Source organism: Salvelinus namaycush, chromosome 1 (assembly GCF_016432855.1).
Source record: "Salvelinus namaycush isolate Seneca chromosome 1, SaNama_1.0, whole genome shotgun sequence".
Taxonomy (NCBI): Eukaryota; Metazoa; Chordata; class Actinopteri; order Salmoniformes; family Salmonidae; genus Salvelinus; species Salvelinus namaycush.
Window position 1 is genome coordinate 62,461,755 of NC_052307.1, and position 18,529 is coordinate 62,480,283.

The window sequence follows — 18,529 nt, forward strand, 5'->3', positions numbered from 1 at the left end:
ATAACAAAGAGAATGAATGAAACCGAAACAGTCCTGTCAGGTGCAGAAACACAACACGGAAAATAACTACCCACAAAGCATCGGTGGGGAAAAGCTACCTAAGTATGGTTCCCAATCAGAGACAACGATAGTCAGCTGTCCCTGATTGAGAACCATACCCGGCCAAAACAAAGAAATACAAAAACATAGAAAAAAGAACATAGAATGCCCACCCAAATCACACCCTGACCAAACCAAAATAGAGACATAAAAAGCTCTCTAAGGTCAGGGCGTGACAGGTACTGTATGTATTTCCCCCCACTGCAATTATGTAGTCTAATACATCCACAGTGGGATCATTGTCTTATGTCAGATGGCATCACTCCTATGCAAAGTGCGTCTCTCAACCGATCAGTGCAACTTTGTTTAGGATTATTCTGTCCAAATATGGCATGATTCCACTATTTTTATCTCTTTGCATCACTTTCAATGGGGGACTTATTTTGAAGATGAACTGCAAATTCCACTATTGTGCCTACAAATGAGCACGTGATCAGACAGGGTTATTCACAAATTTCTTCTTCCAGGCACGTAAATTCTAATATTTGTGAGTATCAAAACACAGACCTAACATTGATTGACTACAACAACACATAGGCTACATGACACTCTATATCAGTATTTGGGGAATATCAAAATTATTAATGTCCATTTCCTGGCAATAGTTTTCATGTCTATAATCCAATCATAACCTGTTTATGAATAAGTGAGCAACACATTTACATCTCAAGAAGGCTACCATGTAGTAAAATGTATTCTCACTTGAAGTACTAACACAAATATTGGGGAAATAGCTAGGGGGCCCCACCTAATGGTGAATTTCACAGTAGAAAAAACTGCAGTATACATTTACCAAGTATGGGTCGCATTGGGGCCACACAGTAGGAGTAGGCCCACACAGTGATTATTACTATCTAATGAGGTTGTTAGACACCTGCAAATTATAAATTCTACAGTAGTGTAGGCAAAATCCTGAAGTATCCCTTTAATAAAGACATAAGGGTCCTGTGTTTTTGTCCTTTGAATCACATACTTTTATTTCTACATTTATGGTTAACAAGGAGGAATAACAGAACATAAATACTGGAAACGGAATCGAAACTTGTTTCGTGACTTAAACAAACAACTACTACACTAAACAAAAACACAAATATAGGAAGGACTTTCAATTACAAATGAAACATACAAGAATATTTGCATAGCTAGTCGTCTTATCATGAGGTTTTCTGACTGTTCACTACAATGTATTTGCATTCTATCTTTACAATGGTTAAAAACACTATAGGCCAACTCAATTGGTTAGGGGGCTAATTGACTTGGCAATTTACTAATGAATCCTGACAGCGTTATTTTGTGCGTATCATAGCTTTTTAGGTCAATGTCTTCTGTAAAGGCAGCATTCGAATAATCTCATCATCAATCTCATCAATAATTTAACTGTGTTTATGGTAAATAAATAAAAATATATGATGGTTTTAGAGTTAAATTTATTACACAATTGACATTGTAAAATGTGTCCCTACCATAAATTCTACAGATTATTTCTGACAATACTATCAGGAAATAACAGGACAAACCATTTCCTTTGTTACTGTCATAGACACATCAGCAATTCATCTGAGATTTTGGGGTGTTCATCCTCAGATCAAAATGTAATCAGCATATGAGCATTCCGTTTGAGGGGTGTATGTTCAAAGACCTACAATTTGTGAAAGGGCTTGGTCCTACTCTCGAGGAACATCTGTGAATATTCGTAGTCCATGCATTCCTTGGATCTCCTCCTTGAGTGTCTGTGGATGAGAACATAACAGTTTTCAGCTGTGCTGTTTTTGCAACAATTTTGCATATGGAATAAAATGCAATACAGGATAATAATTTCACCTGAAAGGTTTGATATAATACTTCACATACTTGACTATTTGTTGTTGCTTTATCTCTCCCCCCACACATCCGATCGGTACAAAACAATATCAACCAAAGCAAATGTAACATTTTGACAGCTATATAGCCTATGCGCTTCCATACAATGGTGCAAACGAATTGATCTCTCCAGAATGTATCTCCATAGGTTACCTGGTTGACTAGTTGGTGTTGTTGAACAGTTCTTTTCCCTTTAAATTCATTGGATTCTATGTGGACTTCATACATGACACCACAGCCACCTGAGAACAGAAAACATAATGACACACAATTGTCATGAGCGCACCAAGGAATCAGAGGCATCATGCCCATAAGGGGAACAAGGTCACATGCTCCCTCAGATTTGTCCTGTTTTTTAATTGATTTTAGCTGCTGGTGATGGGCAGGACTCGCCGGAGGTAAGTTTATAAATGCATTTGATTAAACTATGCAGCCTATTGATTTCTTTTTGATGAATAAATAAAACAAAAATGTTTTGTTGTTTTTCTGTAATTCTAGCCACTTTATGAAGTTTGCTTTAGCTAGCCTGCTAGATAGGTTCCCAATCTCCCAACCTCATAACTAGCGTAGCTTGTCTAACTATCTTAGCTGGCATGTCTGCTGGCAATTTTGCTAAACATTAGAAAAGCAAGTAATTACTAAATGTACTGAATAAGACTCACATTCCTTTCAATATTTTACCCAGATTTTAGCAGAGATGCAGGGAAGCATAACAAAAATAACCACCAGGCAGGAGGATACAGACAGCTCAAGAGGTATGCTTAGATATGCAGAAAAATACTTGGTTTTAATGTAATCTGGCACCTTATGATATCATTATAGTTGTGAATTAATTATGATGCCATGATATGTGCCTGTATTGATGTGTGTTATGAACCCATGTACTGTTGTAATTTGTATGTAATATCCTAGGCATATTAGTGCAGTATATTGTTATGTGTGATTTACAATAGTCAGAATGACACCCTCATTAAAAGTGAACAGGTAAAGAGGTATGCTTAGATAACCTATCCAGAAAAATCAACTTTTTTAAAAACATAGAATTAGGCATAATGTTTATGCCTCTAGATTTCAGAAAAAAGCTGTTTCGGATATTTGAAAAATTCTCCAACTTCCCCCTCCATCCTCTCGTACTTCGTAACCCCTCTAAAATAATGGGTGCATGAGGCCCCTGCCTAGGCCGAGCACTAGCCGAGCGTAGACTTACTAGCCCTCGCACAAATAAATTAAGAGATGAAGCTGAAAACCTTTTTTTCTCCGGTAATAGTGATCATGGAGGGAGAGATATGGAGTGAGGGAAGTGAAGAGAGTTAAGATGAGATAGGTAAAAATGGAAGAATGGAAGAGAGGAGTCAGAAGAAAGATCAGGCGACTGCTATGCCTTTGAAGAATGGAAAGGAAGCAAATCTGGGGAATGGAAATAAGCGGATTGTCTATGAGGATTCTATGGTGATTGGAGTTTGGTTCTTAGAAAAAGTCAATCATGGGGTTTTGGCAGACCCGTTTGAGGTCTCAAGGTGGGTGGAGAGTAGGATAGGGAAGTATGTATGCAGTATGCTAAGATAGAGATGAGTTTATGCTTTAGTTTACGGAGCAGGGCTCCACTCAAGGGCGTAATAGCAGTGCCTCTAAGTGTAGAGGTTGAGCAGCTAAAGAGGAAGGTTCATGGTGTGTGAGGCCATGTGGCTTAGCTGTAATTGAGATGGATTGGAGAGGAGCCTGTTGGTTTTGCTATGCTTTGATTTGGAGGTACTTTTGATCTGGTTGAGATATATTGAGCTATCTGGTTAGCGCATTCACGCCAGCTGTTCTGCAGTGTTTCCACTGCCAGAAATGTGGTAATGTAGCATCAGTGTGTAGGATAGGGCAACCTAAATGTACAAGGTGTGGAGGTTTCCACGTAGTGGAGAAATGTTTGAAGGATGAGCCCAGAAAGTGTAGTAATTGTGGAGGCAGTCATGAGGCCAGGGCTACAGAGTGCTTGGTAAAGGTGAAACAGACACAGGTGGGACTGGGTGTTACAGAAGCAGAAGCAGTGAGAAGGATGAATCAGGAGGTAGGGCCCAGGGCTCTCCATGTTGCCTGCTCAGAGGGAGGACAAATAGTAAATGTTCCCAGGGAAATGTGTGGATCAAAGTCCAGGTTTCTGACCTTCGTCGCTGTGGTTGTGAATTGTGCTGCACAAGTAGAAAGCTGGTCAGATAAAATTGGAATTGTTGTGTAGAGCAGCTGAACATTTTCTGGATATTCTAGATATTTCTGCAAAGGATCTACAGAAGATGTTGGATGAGGTGGTGTTGCCCACTCAGGCCTGTGGTTAGGGAAGGTGCTGGGTATGGTAGTACATGCAGTTTAGGCTGGGTTTTTGGTTGTTCTTCCATAAGTATTTTCTTGAACTTATGAGTGCATCTATGCATCTGGAACTCCAACATGTGAGAGAGTAAATAAAGTACAGGTCGTTGCGGTAAAGCACTATTATTATTGGATGCCAACCGCCAATAATCCACACAAGAAGAATGCACTATCCTAGGAAGCCCAAGCTTCTCGCATTTCGTTCCAATAGTCGAGTAAACGAGATCTAATATGGAAGGATGACCACGCGAGTGTGAGTCCACTGAATACCAGTAAGACACCAACAAATAAAGCGTCGTAGTAACATACATTTCATTATGCATAATGATGTAGCTAGATCAGGACCCCTTTGACACCCATGTTTCGAGGTCTATTTACCTGATATGTCCACAACTTTTAGAGACGTGGCCGATGTAAACTTCTCTTTGAGAATATGTGCAATTCGGGTCTCTCCCTCGGTCTGAGAAGACAGAGTCCTCTGCAACTGTCTAGAAACCAAAACAGCCTAAAACAAATGTTTTCAAAGACAGTTAGCGAACGTTTGCTAACTCACAATACATATGAAATGACATGTGACGTTAGCTAGCTCACTTAACTAGCTCAAGTCAAATGGTCAGTGTCACTTGCTGTCTGATTTGATTGAGCACAAAATATTCGCACTCAACCTTCAAATTTAGCTAGTCTAACGTTATGCATTAGAATGAATGAAATTGATTTTCTTGATTTTTTAGAATACATTTTAAAATAGAGAGCATCGTGACCAGGTACTTTAATGGAGATAAAACAATAATGAACAGTAATCCACCACACGTGTATAAAAAGTCATGACCATCGCATTGAGGTTATAATAAGAAACGCCCCTCGATGTCAACAATGTTGATGGTCGTCTACACAATATGACGTAGATATCGGAGTCAAGCAAACAGCAACGTACACTCACTTTGGGGTAACTGGCGCCCTCTCATGGACCGGAGACAACCATCACTCTTCACACTTTATTAGGCCTAATTAAATAACAAATGGTACAATAATTTTTATTATAAGGATTTTCCTTGACAATGCTATACGGGACAAAAATACATGAACAATGAAATACATAATTATGTGATTGGTGTGTTATATACTTAAATAGGTAGCAAAACGCTAAAACATTTTCTTAAATTCTTTTAATGGTAGATGATTGAGGATATCCATAACGGGTTCCCTTGAGATACAGACAAATTGAAGACTACACTGGCATTAGTCCATAGATAACTGCTCACATGTGTTGTGCAAAATGTAGCAATATTAGCACTGGGACATTGTTTAGACAACATTTACAAGGCACTTTGGTATTTAAAGTATCTAATACTATCCCTATTGTTTCCTATAGTGTCTATTTCTTTGTGGAGGGTAGTAGGCTACTCTTGGAGTAAATAATAATTGCTTTGTCAGACTAATTTTCCATTGGGATGAAGTATCCATGCATGTCCATGTGAAGCTCTGCATTCACATATGCTCGAGCTACTTCCTTGAAAGACTTTGCATCCAGCACCAAGATGAAGCCAGATTCCCCTGGATTGGAGTTGATGACTGTTGTCAAGACCACACCTGGACATAGGAGACATTTTGTTTGAATATGATGGACAGACTTTCATTGAAATTATAACTTTATTCAGCATACATTGTGAATGTCTGGCCATTCTAATCAAAACATAAGCTTTCATATATTTAAGATTTGAGGACCATGTAAAGCAATCTCACCATCATCCTCTCCTTCTCCGTTGGGTCTTGGAATGAACACAGGCTCTGATGGCCAGCAGTTCTCCTCTCTCCATTCAGTCCTCTCCTTTGTCTCAATGTCCAACTTCATGATCTATTTATTAAAGTTAGGTATATAGTTAACAAAATATTAGATAAGTAACACATGCAGTTATGTTCACAAAGGCCTAAATTAAATCACAGGGACTTTTACCTTAGTTGCCACTGCTGACATTGCAACACAAGTCATGTAGACAAATCTGTACTTCTTGCCGTTGAAGTCATAATTGATCCTGGGTAGTTCCACACCTGTAGATACATTTTGGGATTGACAACATCAACACGAGTATATTGTGAAAGAAAATGTTGGGGTGATATGTATTTTGAGTGTCTATAAGGCACAAGAATTTAACAGAACATTGAGCAATACAAGTTTTGGTCTTACCGTCACAAAGCACCTCTGGCTGGCAGAGTAGTTTACCCTCTTTCTCTTTCACAGCGCTGGCTGTTGTGTATTGGAGTTTCACCATATCATCTCCAACATCAATCCCCTTCAGAAACAGTTCACAACATTATAGAAACCGTTGACTACTCATCAGTTGAGGGCAATGTTTAAAGGTTAAGATGGTAATCAGTTGCAAACCATTACCTTGTCAGTCTGTACAGGAAGGGCAAATCTTTTGCACTTTGGCACAGACATTGCTGAGGTCTTTGATTGTTCTTTTAACACGTTTAGGTAGAACATGTTGTATAAGCTGGGATCTTCATAGGCGATAACATCAAAGATGACATGACCATCCTCTTCAAAGGCATTCACGTGATGGTACACTATCATTGCCTCTGTGTAGTACTTTATGCCCACTTCTTTGCCTGTCTTTCTGTCGATCAGGTGAATCAGGGTCTGTCAAGTTGAAAACACAAAGGGATGTAATTTCCATGAAATGGAAAAAAACAACAATGTACTTGCTCTTACATTGGACTCACTAAATTCATTGCCAAAGAAAATGAGTCTTATAACCCTTACATTTTCCTCAGGGCAAAACTTCAGACAACTAGCCCAGTTGACCCCTCTCATGTATGCTGTGGCCATCTTGAGGATGTCCAGTTTGAATGGCTGCTCAATGAAGATGAAGTAGTTGTCAGTCATGCCGAAGCTGTGGTAGTAGCTGGGGCTGAGGAGGGAGCGGCAGGGCACTGTGCAGATCACCTCAAGGTTCTTCAAGGCTGGAGAAGCATTGGCCTTATCTGATTAAACATATAAACTGAGAATTTACAACCATTTACAGCTATTTGTAATATTTTGTGAAAACTATCTGCTCCAGGGTCAGGATACTTCTCTATCCATGGTGTAAAGTAGTAAGACAAACCCCAGATAGGTGATGGGTAAATGGTTCTGCTAAATGTTTGAGATTATAAAATACAAGGTTATTGCTCAAATGTGTTAAAACATGACTTCAACAATTTAAAAAAGTTATTGACCACTGCTATATGAGACCATGCATTGTCATCAGATACCAGTGAAGGTCAGAGTTTACAAGGTCAAAGGTCAGTGGTCTAAAGTTTAACTCCTACATTGTAGAATAATAGTGAAGACATCAAAACTATGAAATAACATATGGAATCATGTAGTAACCCCCCCTCAAAAAAAGAAGTGTTAAATCAAAATCTATTTTATATTTGAGATTCTTCAAAGTAGTCACCCTTTGCCTTGATGACAGCTTTGCACACTCTTGGCATTCTCTCATCCAGCTTCATGAGGTAGTCACCTGGAATGCATTTCAATTAACAGGTGTGCCTTGTTAGAAGTTACTTTGTTGAATTAATTTTTCTTAATGTGTTTGAGCCAATCAGTTGTGTTGTGACAAGGTAGGGGTGGTATACAGAAGATAGCCCTATTTGGTAAAAGACCAAGTCCATATTATGGCAAGAAAAGCTCAAATAAGCAAAGAGAAACAGTCCATCACTACTTGAAGGTCAGTCAATTTGGAACATTAAGAATTTTGTAAGTTTCTTCAAGTGCAGTCGCAAAAACCATCAAGCGCTGTGATGAAACTGGCTCTCATGAGGCCTGCCACAGGAAAGGAAGACCCAGAGTTACCTCGGTTGCAGAGAATAAGTTCATTAGAGTTACCAGCCTCAGAAATTGCAGCCCAAATAAATGCTTCACAGTGTTCAACTAACGTAAAAGACATCTCAACATCAACTGTTCAGGAGAGACTGCGTGAATCAGGCCTTCATGGTTGAATTGCTGCAAAGAAACCACTACTAAAGGACACCAACAACACGAAGAGACTTGCTTGGGCCAAAAAACACAGCATTCTGCAGCGATACGCCATCCCATCTAGTTTGCGGTTAGTGGGACTATCATTTGTTTTTCAACAGGACAATGACCCAAAACACACCTTCAGGCTGTTTGACCAAGAAGGAGAGTGATGGTGCTGCATCAGATGACCTGGCCTCTACAATCACCCAACCTCAACCCAATTGAAAAGGTTTGGAATGAGTTGGACCGCAGAGTGAAGGAAAAGCAGCCAACAAGTGCTCAGCATTTGTGGAACTCCTTCAATACTATTGAAAAGCATTCCTCATGAAGCTGGTTGAGAGAATGCCAAGATTGACATCTTTGCACATCAAGGCAAAGGGTGGCTACTTTGAAGAATCTTAAACGTGTTTTGATTTGTTTCACACTTTTTTTGGTTACTACATGATTCCATATGTTTTATTTCAAAGTTTGATGTCTTCACTATTATTTTACAATGTAGAAAATAGTAAAAATAAAGAAAAACCCTTGAATGAGTAGGTGTGTCCAAACTTTTGCCTGGTAGTGTACCTCCCGCGGCAGTGTCTGGAACCTTGAATAAGGTGTATTTGGTCTTTCCCTTCTCCGCTATTGAAGTCCCCATGTTGTAGGCTGTTCCATCTTTATCGTAATGTGGATGGGATGTCACCAGGTTTACAGCAAGGTATTTCATGTAGTCAACCTAGTGAGATAACAAGATAGGCTTATAAACAGGTGTGTCCATGTGTATGGTCATCCAGATAGCAACGCCAGTATTAACTTTAAATTACCTTGTCCTGAGTCTCCAGAGTCACAGGATCTACTTTGCGGATGTAGTTGGTTTCAGAGGTTGCATAATAATCCTTCCCATATCGAATGAAATTGTTGCCACAGTTGTCAGTGAAGTCTGGGACCGTGTGGTTAAGAAAGGTGATCACCCTGGAGACAAAGATAATTTGATCAGCAACAGGCAAATTCATAGGGACAAATTAAATTAAAACATCAACAGTCAGATCAGATGTTTGCTACAGCATGCCAGAACATAATTGATTTCAACATCTTACCTTTTTAAGGTGCCAAAATGAACTATCTGTAATGTACTACCTAGATATGACGTTTTTGCTTGGGTCCGGGTAAGCCATTGTCCCCATTTCAGACACAACAATTCTTTTGGCTGCCATGTTGTCTTTGTATGTGTCTCCACGTAAATATCTGCTTCTGTAGATTACCTCACCTGAAGAAAATAATAAATATATATACACACACACCTGATGATTTACTTCTATTGTGAGTTTAATTGCTAAATGTGGGAATTGTTTTTACTTGCACAACCCATGGAGCCCATAGCACCAAGAAGCCCAAAAGCTTGCCAATTGGACTTATCATTAGATCATCTTGTTTGAGTTTCTATATCACAAAAAAGATAAAACACTTCCAGGCATTTTACCATCTTTGAATGTAAAGCTGTGCATCAGGGCCATCCCATCGAACCAGTGGTTGTATGTGGTATCCCCCACTGAGAATATGCCTGGTCCATTGCGCAACAACGTGCCTTGCAGCCAGCTTGGAAGGTTGCCTATATAAAACAATAGTTTTGTTTTACAAAACAGCATGGGGGGGGGGGGGGTTCTATGAAGGTGTGTCCATGCCGCCAGCAAGAAGTAAGATACAGCAAGAATAAGGCTGTGTCCTCTGCGATTTTCCTTCAAAATAAAAGTCGTGCAATTAAGATGGTGAAAAATAATACAAATGGTCAAAATTCATAACAGTATATGGGGAAATGTTAGCAGACTACAATTTTGTTTAACAATATGAAGAAATGTATAAAGTGAATCACCTTTCAGCACAAGTAATATTATAGCATTGACATTATTGCATTCAAATAATTACTAGATAGTTATGGTAACAGTAATACAAATAAAACATTCATAATGATACTATTAATAATAAACACTTAAATCCCATAGTTAATTAGCCTATTCGTATTGCACAATGTTCAGTAAATGTTCATATTGGACATACAGTACTGCACAATTTCCTGTACATTCTGTCGTAGTAAAAGGGGTGCCCTTCTACTCAGGAGCACCACTAGTTTCGAAATCCACAGAGTTTACAACCAAGGAGCGTCACTGCTCATTCTGCACCCCTTAAAACCTTTTGCTGCAGTGGGCTAGGTCAGGGTCACAGAGTGTTTCTTGGTAGTCTTAAACAAATCTACTTTGAAACAGAAGTATACACCTCACACACAGTTATGGGCTTAAACATGATTTCTTTTTTAAAGACACCTGTACCATGCCAGATATAGAGTTGAAATGTATAAAAAAAAAAATGTTTGCATCCCAATATTACATTTTCACAGAAGACTGAAATATAACAAAATCATTTGACATGGAAAAAAATCTGATTTGGCAGCTTTTTTGAAATCATGTTTATTAATTATGAAAAATATTAATAACTTTCAACCCATGAGGCCACTAGGTCATTTGACTGCAGGAAAGTGCTACAGAGTGGCCTATCAGCTTAAATCCAATCAGTTTTTCATATTGGACATACTGCACCGTACATCATTCTCTGTACATTGTGTCGCAGTAAAAGGGAGGCCCTTCTACTCAGGAGTGCCACTAGTTCCCAAATCCACAGAGCTTACACCCAGAGGAGTGTCGCTGCTCATTTTGCAGCCCTTAAAAAGAGTGGGCAATCAGCTTAAATCCAATAGTATTTTCATACTGGAAATACATATTGCACCGTACACAATGATCTGTGCGTTGTGTCGCAGTAGCATTTTATTTAACCAGGTAAGTTGGCTGAGAACACATTCTCATTTACAGCAACGACTGGGGAACATTTACAGGGGAGAGGAGGGGGAATGAGCCAATTGGAAGCTGGGGATGATTAGGTGGCCATATCGGGAATTTAGCAAGGACACTGGGGTTTACACCCCTATGCTTACAATAAGTGCTATGGGATCTTTAGTGACCACAGACAGTCAGGACACCCGTTTAAAGTCCCATCCAAAAGATGGCACTCTGCACAGTCTACTCAGGAGCACTTCTAGTTTCCAAATCCACAGAGATTACACACAGAGGAGCGTCGCTGCTCATTTGGCGGCCCTTACAGAGTGGCCCATCAACTTAAATCCAATATTTTTTTACACATTGGACATTCATATTGCACTGTACAAATGGAACAGCAAGCCTCACAAGTGCCGCCAAATAAACAGCGACGCTTCTTTGCGTGTAAACCATTGGATTTAATTTCCAAAATCCGTGTCCCGGGAGTACTTTGTAATTTTTGCCTGCTTCACAGCGGTCACTCTGGCTACTATAACTGTAGTAGCCTAGTACTGGTGAATAACTAATAAGAGAAGAAATGGTCTTTGTTCCAGGAGTAGGCCTTCAGAATATTGTTAATTGACTATGAGATACAATTTTGAAAACTGGGTTCAACGTTTTGCGAAACAACCACATCCATTAGTCATTTCACATGGCCATTATTTAAATCATTAATAGCCTATAACTATGCGGTTCGTGCCATAAGGCTATTAAGCGTCAGATTGTGGCAAATTGTGGGATGTCGTCATAGATATTAAAACCAGGGGATGTCGGTCAGACTCCAATTGCCTTTGCTTTTGCTTTTAAACATCCCCCCAAAAATAAACAACTATCTCACCCCAAGATCAGTGGTGTGTATTCATGGATGCCAAGGGAAGCCTGGCTTCCCCAAAAAAAATTTACCAATAAAAAATAAAAACGAAATAATTTATCTTTCATCTCTGCGTTTCATAATTGTCTTTCAATTCATAAGAGGCTGAATGTATCTCACCGGAAAAAGCATCCTAGTGAGCGAAACAGCGCCTCTCTGACCCTGTATGTGTAGCCCATCTAGCTGATGCGGTCTGGTCAGAAAGAGGCCAGCAAGCATTTGGCCTCCCTTGATAAAAAAATATATATACAATGATAGCCAATCAGCATTGAGCTAAATTGTGAATGATCCTGGTACACCCAAAAAAAAAACGGAAAGGAAAGCCAGTTTGGGTTTGGCTTCACACCAATCACATCAAGCCAAACTTCATTGACAGCAATTTTTTTTTTATTCTTGCCTCTCCTTGTGTTGTTGTCCTCCAGTGTCTGGCTAGCTAAAATTGTCCCTTTCCTAAATTAGCCATGGACAGAGATTTGAACTTGTGGTTTTACTTAATTCTCCTTACTGGCCAATGATTATAAAGGCGATTCTGATCCAACCAAAAATTCATACATTGTGCCTCTGGCCTGAGAGGATAGAAGTTCAATATGTAGCTAGATGTAGTAGGCTAATGTTAACTAGCTGGCTAATCATTGGCCATGAAATGCTTGCAAGCAAGCACTTTAGCCAGGTAGCCTATGACAACAAAAACTAAAAGCTTGTACTGTATGACAGTCATTGATGTTTCGGCACATGAAAGAGAGGAGGATGACACTGGCGTTTCTCTACAAGTAGGGTGAGTCAACATGTTTTTCTACTTACACACACACACACAGCGAGAGAGAGAAAGAAAGTAGTACCATGGACAGCCACATGATATTTAGCTTACATTGATTGGACTACATTGTTTTTGGAATATTTTAGTTGTCACTGTGTTAGACTAAGCATAGGTGAGTTGATGATGTTGCCGTTTTGATGTTGAAATGGTGCTGGAATAGTGGAAGCAGCTCCTGTTTTCTTTGGGACTTGAGGTAACTCTCATGTGTTCTAAATCAATAGTTGTTCAGTTGTCTGAAAATCTCAGAAACATTGATTTAATTGACCATGCTGTAGGTCATGTAACTGTTTGTTACATGCAATATGCTTTGTGGACTCCGCCAGACAGATGTTTTCTCTGGTTTTGTGATGAAACAAAGTTATGGTTGAATTTATTCTGCCACTGCGTCTTCTTATTGTCTCGGGCTTAAGCCTATATATCACGGTGGCAAGGCATATGAACAGGATAAGAGAAAACAAAGAAATGATCACAACCCCTAAATTGTAATATGCTTTTTTTTTTTCCTGGCTTGGCTTCCCTAGTGATTTTACCCACGCACTGCTACTGCCCTAGTTATACCTGTGAATGTTGCTGCGCATGTTATGTTGATAATGAAAATTATCTAAAGTTTCCATAACCATCTCATCAGTTAACATACCTTTGATGTCCGCCTTCACTGGATCAGGTCTTTCTTCTCTGTTTTTAGCGTAGTCGTAGGCCATCCTTGTTGAGATGAAAGACAAATACTCATGCGTTACCTTCCTTAGAAGTTATGAGAGACGAAAAAGGGGGTCGTTTTTATATTAGACAAAAGAAACCACTCCCATTTTTGAGTTTGCAAGTAGTAGTCTAATATAAGCGCAAGACACACTTACGTTTTACATTTGGGTCATTTAGCAGACGCTCTTATCCGGAGCGATTTACAATAGTGAGTGCATACATTTTCATACTTTTTTTCGTACTGCCCCGCCGTGGTAATCGAACTCACAATGCTCTGCCAACTGAGATACACGAAACTATAGCATATCATCTTTCTCTTATCTTGTCTACTGACTGACTATATTGTGTATGTTCCTGATCGGTCATTAGGAGTTCACATTTGAAGCGAGATACCTGCCAAAAAGTTGAACGTACTTATACCATTGGGATCATAAGAAAAGTAAACGTGAAATTTAATCTGTGAACATACAAACACCATGTTACGATTACCAACTAACATTTTAAGCTTTAACAAATCTTGTGTTGCAGTTTTGACCTACAATAATACCTTTTAGAGTTTGGGCATTTTCATCCCACGAACGCAAAAAAAAATGACACCAAAAGGTCACACTAACAAGCATAAACGCACTATAAAAAAACGGAAGTCAGGGAAACCGGAAAGAGGTATGCTGCACGTTTTCAAGTTAAAAGTCTCCATTCTCTATTACTCCTCAGTTGAATTACTTCACATATAGGTAGTTAATGTAATAGATTTGTTTGCCAGGGCAAATCTAGATAACACTAGCTCTATTATGCTCACAACACTGAAGTTTCAGTCCGCTAGGTGTATCTCTTTTTTATTTTTTTTATTTTTATTAACAACAAATCAATACAGAAAGTACATAAGGGAACACAAGTATATATAGATTATATATAATGGACAATCGAGCTAGGGGGTACAATATCACACTACAATTACACAAGGACCTTAAGGGACATACATACACTTACAATTCTAACAGCTTTTTTGTTAGTAGAGTATTTAACAGTCTTAAAATACAGTTCAATTTATTTTTGTAGGGTAGGAAAATGTGTTTTTTTGTTAGTAAATTTACATTTGTGTATATGAAATTTGGCCAAAAGAATAATGAAATTAATTACATAATAATGTTTCAGCTTATTTTTATCGTATGTAAAGAATCCAAGCAGTACATCTCTCCACAATAGTGTAAAATCTTCATAAATGTCTTCAATTATAAATCTACTGATGTCTTGCCACATTTTTCTTACATGTATATGTAACAGTTTAACTTTACGTCCGTCCCCTCGCGCCCCGACCCGGGCACCCTCTGCACACATCAACAACAGTCACCCACGAAGCATCGTTACCCATCGCTCCACAAAAGCCGCGGCCCTTGCAGAGCAAGGGGAACCACTACTTCAGGGTCTCAAAGCAAGTGACGTCACCGATTGAAATGCTATTAGCGCGCAGCACCGCTAACTAACTAGCCATTTGACATCCGTTACACTCACCCCCCTTTCGACCTCCTCCTTTTCTGCAGCAACCAGTACATATACAATGCCAAAAAAGATGGGTGGTCATTACAAAAGGAGCAATTTGAGTTGATGTTTTCCTTAACTTCTTCATATAGTGGTTGGCAGGATAATATTTATGAATAATTTTAAAGGAAACTTCCTTAATTTTGTTAACAAGTAGGTATGTGTGTGGCAACATCCAAACTTTTTTCCAATAGATATTATCAATAAATCCATTCCAATAAGGCATGACATAAGGTATAGATACAACATCCTGCTGAAACAAGGTTCGTATCGCTCTGTTGTTGAATGGACCAAAAGAGAAACAAATCTTTCCTACTGATGAGTCAACAGGGTCAATAGAAGGTAGGCTCTGAGGGTCAGGTCTTGACACGTTCCTGAATAACAGAGCAACACCTGAGGGAATGGCGTCTAAAACAATTGCAAAATCTTTAGGTGTTACAGGGATCTTGTAAAGTGATAAGAATTCCTTATAACTGAGTAAAAGACCCTCTGCATTTACCAGTTGGCTCACCAATAGGATATTATTTCGGAACCAATATTCTAAAAACAAAGAAGTATTTTTATACAATATATCCCGATTATTCCATATATAATATCTGTGTGGAGAAAAATTGTGTTTATAAATTAAGGACCATGACAAGAAAACCTGCCGATGAAAAGTAGAAAGTTTCACTGGAATTTTGTCAATATTATAATTGCACAACAACATGAAGTTAAGGCCACCAAAAGTAGAGAAGGCATGATGAGGAATACAATTCCAGATAGAAGTGGGTCTTCTTAGGAATTGTTTTATCCAATTGATCTTAAAAGTATTATTTAAAGTAGTAAAGTCCAGAAAATTCAGCCCACCATTCTCATAAGTGTTCATTACAACAGTTTTCCTAATGTAATGGGTACGGTTTCTCCACAGAAAGTTGAAAAGCATCTGGTCTATCTCCTTGCTTATTTTACTGTCAAGATATAAAGATAGAGCGCCATATGTTAGTCTAGAGATAACTTCAGCCTTGGTTATTAGGACTCTACCTTTTAAAGATAAGTCCCTCTGTAGCCATTGATTTAGCTTTTTCTGGGTATTTTTAATAAGAGTGTTAAAATTTAGTAAGCCTCTATACTTCTGATCCTTTGTAATGGTTATGCCTAAATATGTAAGTTCTTCTTTTACTGGAATACCATAATATGAAGGTGTCACACAATCTTTGATAGCTATGAGTTCACATTTATTAATGTTAAGGTATAGACCAGACGCTTTGGAAAAGGATTGTATCACATTGATCGATATGGGAATTTGGTTAGCGTCTTTCAGAAAAAGTGTAGTATCATCAGCCAACTGGCTTATAATAATTTCTTTACCAGCTATGGAAATACCTTGTACAAGACTATTTTTTAAAGAATTTGCAAGAAGTTGGGTGATTAATAAAAACAGATACGGGGAGATAGGACAAACTTGCCTAATCCACTAGGTGTATCTCTACAGCATGGGCATATCTCTGGGTGACGTGGACATCCCCATGCTCGCACCTTATCAATATATGACTAATTCAATATTGCACCATCCCATTCTCTGAGCTCTATCTGCAATCATAACCAGTTGTATCTACCAAGAATAATGAAACATATAATAATACATGTTTGGTGAGTCTATTAATTATGTATGACCACTGGAGTCAATGCTACTCAAAATATTTTTTTATTGAATATTTTGATATTTATTTCATCACTCAAAATCTTGTCAAAGCATATTCTTAAAAAAATTTTTTTTTAAATAAACTTATCCCCTTTTCTCCCCAATTTTCGTGGTATCCAATCGCTAGTAAATACTATCTTGTCTCATCGCTACAACTCCCGTACGGGCTCCGGAGAGACGAAGGTCGAAAGCCACGCGTCCTCCGAAGCACAACCCAACCAAGCCGCACTGCTTCTTAACACAGCGCGCCTCCAACCCGGAAGCCAGCCGCACCAATGTGTCGGAGGAAACACTGTGCACCTGGCCCCCTTGGTTAGTGCGCACTGCGCCCGGCCCGCCACAGGAGTCACTGGAGTGCGATGAGACAAGGATATCCCTACCGGCCAAACCCTCCCTAACCCGGACGACGCTAGCCCAATTGTGCGTCGCCCCACGGACCTCCCGGTCGCGGCCGGCTGCGACAGAGCCTGGGCGCGAACCCAGAGACTCTGGTGGCGCAGCTAGCCAAAGCATATTCTGTAGGAGGGGTTCATATGAATTTAAAATAATTGTAGAACTCTATTTGTGTTTTATAACTGTTTCTATTATAGGGCTCCCCTTAACAGGAGACTCTAGCTCACAGGCCTTTAAATATAGCCTCTAAATACATTTTAAACAAAATAGTTGAAGAAGCATCTGCAGTGGCTGATAGAAAAAAACAATTTGGCAATAAGAATAGGCAATAGATAGTTATGACCATTCCGCTCAGGACAGGTTATAGCCCAGACTTAATCAAGATTTTGTTGTGTCACTTTTATTGATATGGATAAAATCTCTGTGTGATGGAGTTGTGAAATGCAAATAGCTATAACAAGCCTATATACAGAGTGGAATTCCTGCAAAAATAATTTTGGATGAGCCTAGCTATGACCACAGGGCTGGAGAAGGAGAGGTGAAATGTTTAAACGTAGGCTTATTTATGCGAAACACGTACGAATAGCTGTCGTTTGGTAAGCCAAGCTGACAACACACAGTGGCAGCTAGGTTGAGTTAGTAAACTGGCTAGCTCGCTAGCTTATAGCATGGTAGTAATACCAGGGGAGAGGGATGCCTAAGGGAGGCAACCCGAATCTCACATCATATACCGTTAGCTGGGTAGGCTGACAATCTTCCTAGATGCTGTTATCTAGGGAAGTGACCCATTCGAGTTTTAAATAGTCGAAAGAAGACTAGTGCTCGGTGGCCTCGATAACGAGCACAGCAGTGGAGGATATCTTGACAAGGTTAGAAACACACACACTAGCTGAAGTACGGTGGCCAACACCCACACTGGCTGGTGGGCTAAGTCAGCACAAAACAAGAAATCCCAATATCCTCCGATAAAAGGGATAGGTAGGGGAGAGCTGTCACTCAGCCTTAGAGGGCGAATTTCACGCTCTGACCCACAGGTCACAGGCTGTCGGTCATAGACTGACAGTACAGTATATTATTTTATTTTACCTTTATATAACAGTCCACACAACTCATACAGAGGTTAGCTTACCCTACCACGACCTGGGAAGATGCAATCTGAAAAACGGGAGCAGTGGAGCAGTCAACTTGCGCAATACGACTAAGCCATACTTTGCGAGAGGAAATAAGAGACGTACAGTTTTATATGAACCGCGGGGCATGTCCTCCCACGCTGTCACCAGCGTGACTTTGTTGTTACTATTACTCGACCCGTGCGGAGCAAGAGGGATATAATCCATACTTTCAACCGTACTGACGGTCTGAAAGG

General features: G+C 39.4%; 2 protein-coding genes across 8 annotated transcripts; both read right to left on the reverse strand.

The window, feature by feature from the left end:
* Positions 1-1,115: 1,115 nt before the first annotated feature.
* Positions 1,116-5,066, reverse strand: LOC120056109 (bolA-like protein 3). The gene is made up of 4 exons (XM_039004290.1): positions 5,033-5,066; positions 4,690-4,818; positions 2,113-2,201; positions 1,116-1,829 (listed from the first exon to the last, which is right to left on the reverse strand). The coding sequence occupies exons 1-4, from the start codon at positions 5,064-5,066 to the stop codon at positions 1,764-1,766; spliced, it is 318 nt and encodes a 105-aa protein (XP_038860218.1). The 3' UTR covers positions 1,116-1,763.
* Positions 5,067-5,292: 226 nt separating this feature from the next.
* Positions 5,293-14,170, reverse strand: LOC120046805 (beta,beta-carotene 15,15'-dioxygenase-like). Of its 7 annotated transcripts, none has more exons than XM_038992334.1 (13): positions 14,095-14,170; positions 13,703-13,940; positions 13,486-13,589; positions 9,777-9,905; positions 9,434-9,563; positions 9,121-9,268; positions 8,882-9,032; positions 7,076-7,296; positions 6,701-6,952; positions 6,497-6,602; positions 6,266-6,360; positions 6,055-6,166; positions 5,293-5,901 (listed from the first exon to the last, which is right to left on the reverse strand). In XM_038992334.1, exons 3-13 carry the CDS (start codon positions 13,547-13,549, stop codon positions 5,747-5,749), a joined length of 1,563 nt encoding a protein of 520 aa, XP_038848262.1. In that variant the 5' UTR covers positions 13,550-13,589; positions 13,703-13,940; positions 14,095-14,170; the 3' UTR covers positions 5,293-5,746. The 7 variants fall into 7 exon arrangements, with proteins under 7 accessions (XP_038848262.1, XP_038848272.1, XP_038848297.1 ...); XM_038992344.1 differs by having other exon boundaries at positions 13,703-13,828; positions 14,095-14,148; XM_038992369.1 differs by lacking the exon at positions 13,703-13,940 and having other exon boundaries at positions 13,486-13,550; positions 14,095-14,153.
* Positions 14,171-18,529: the final 4,359 nt, after the last annotated feature.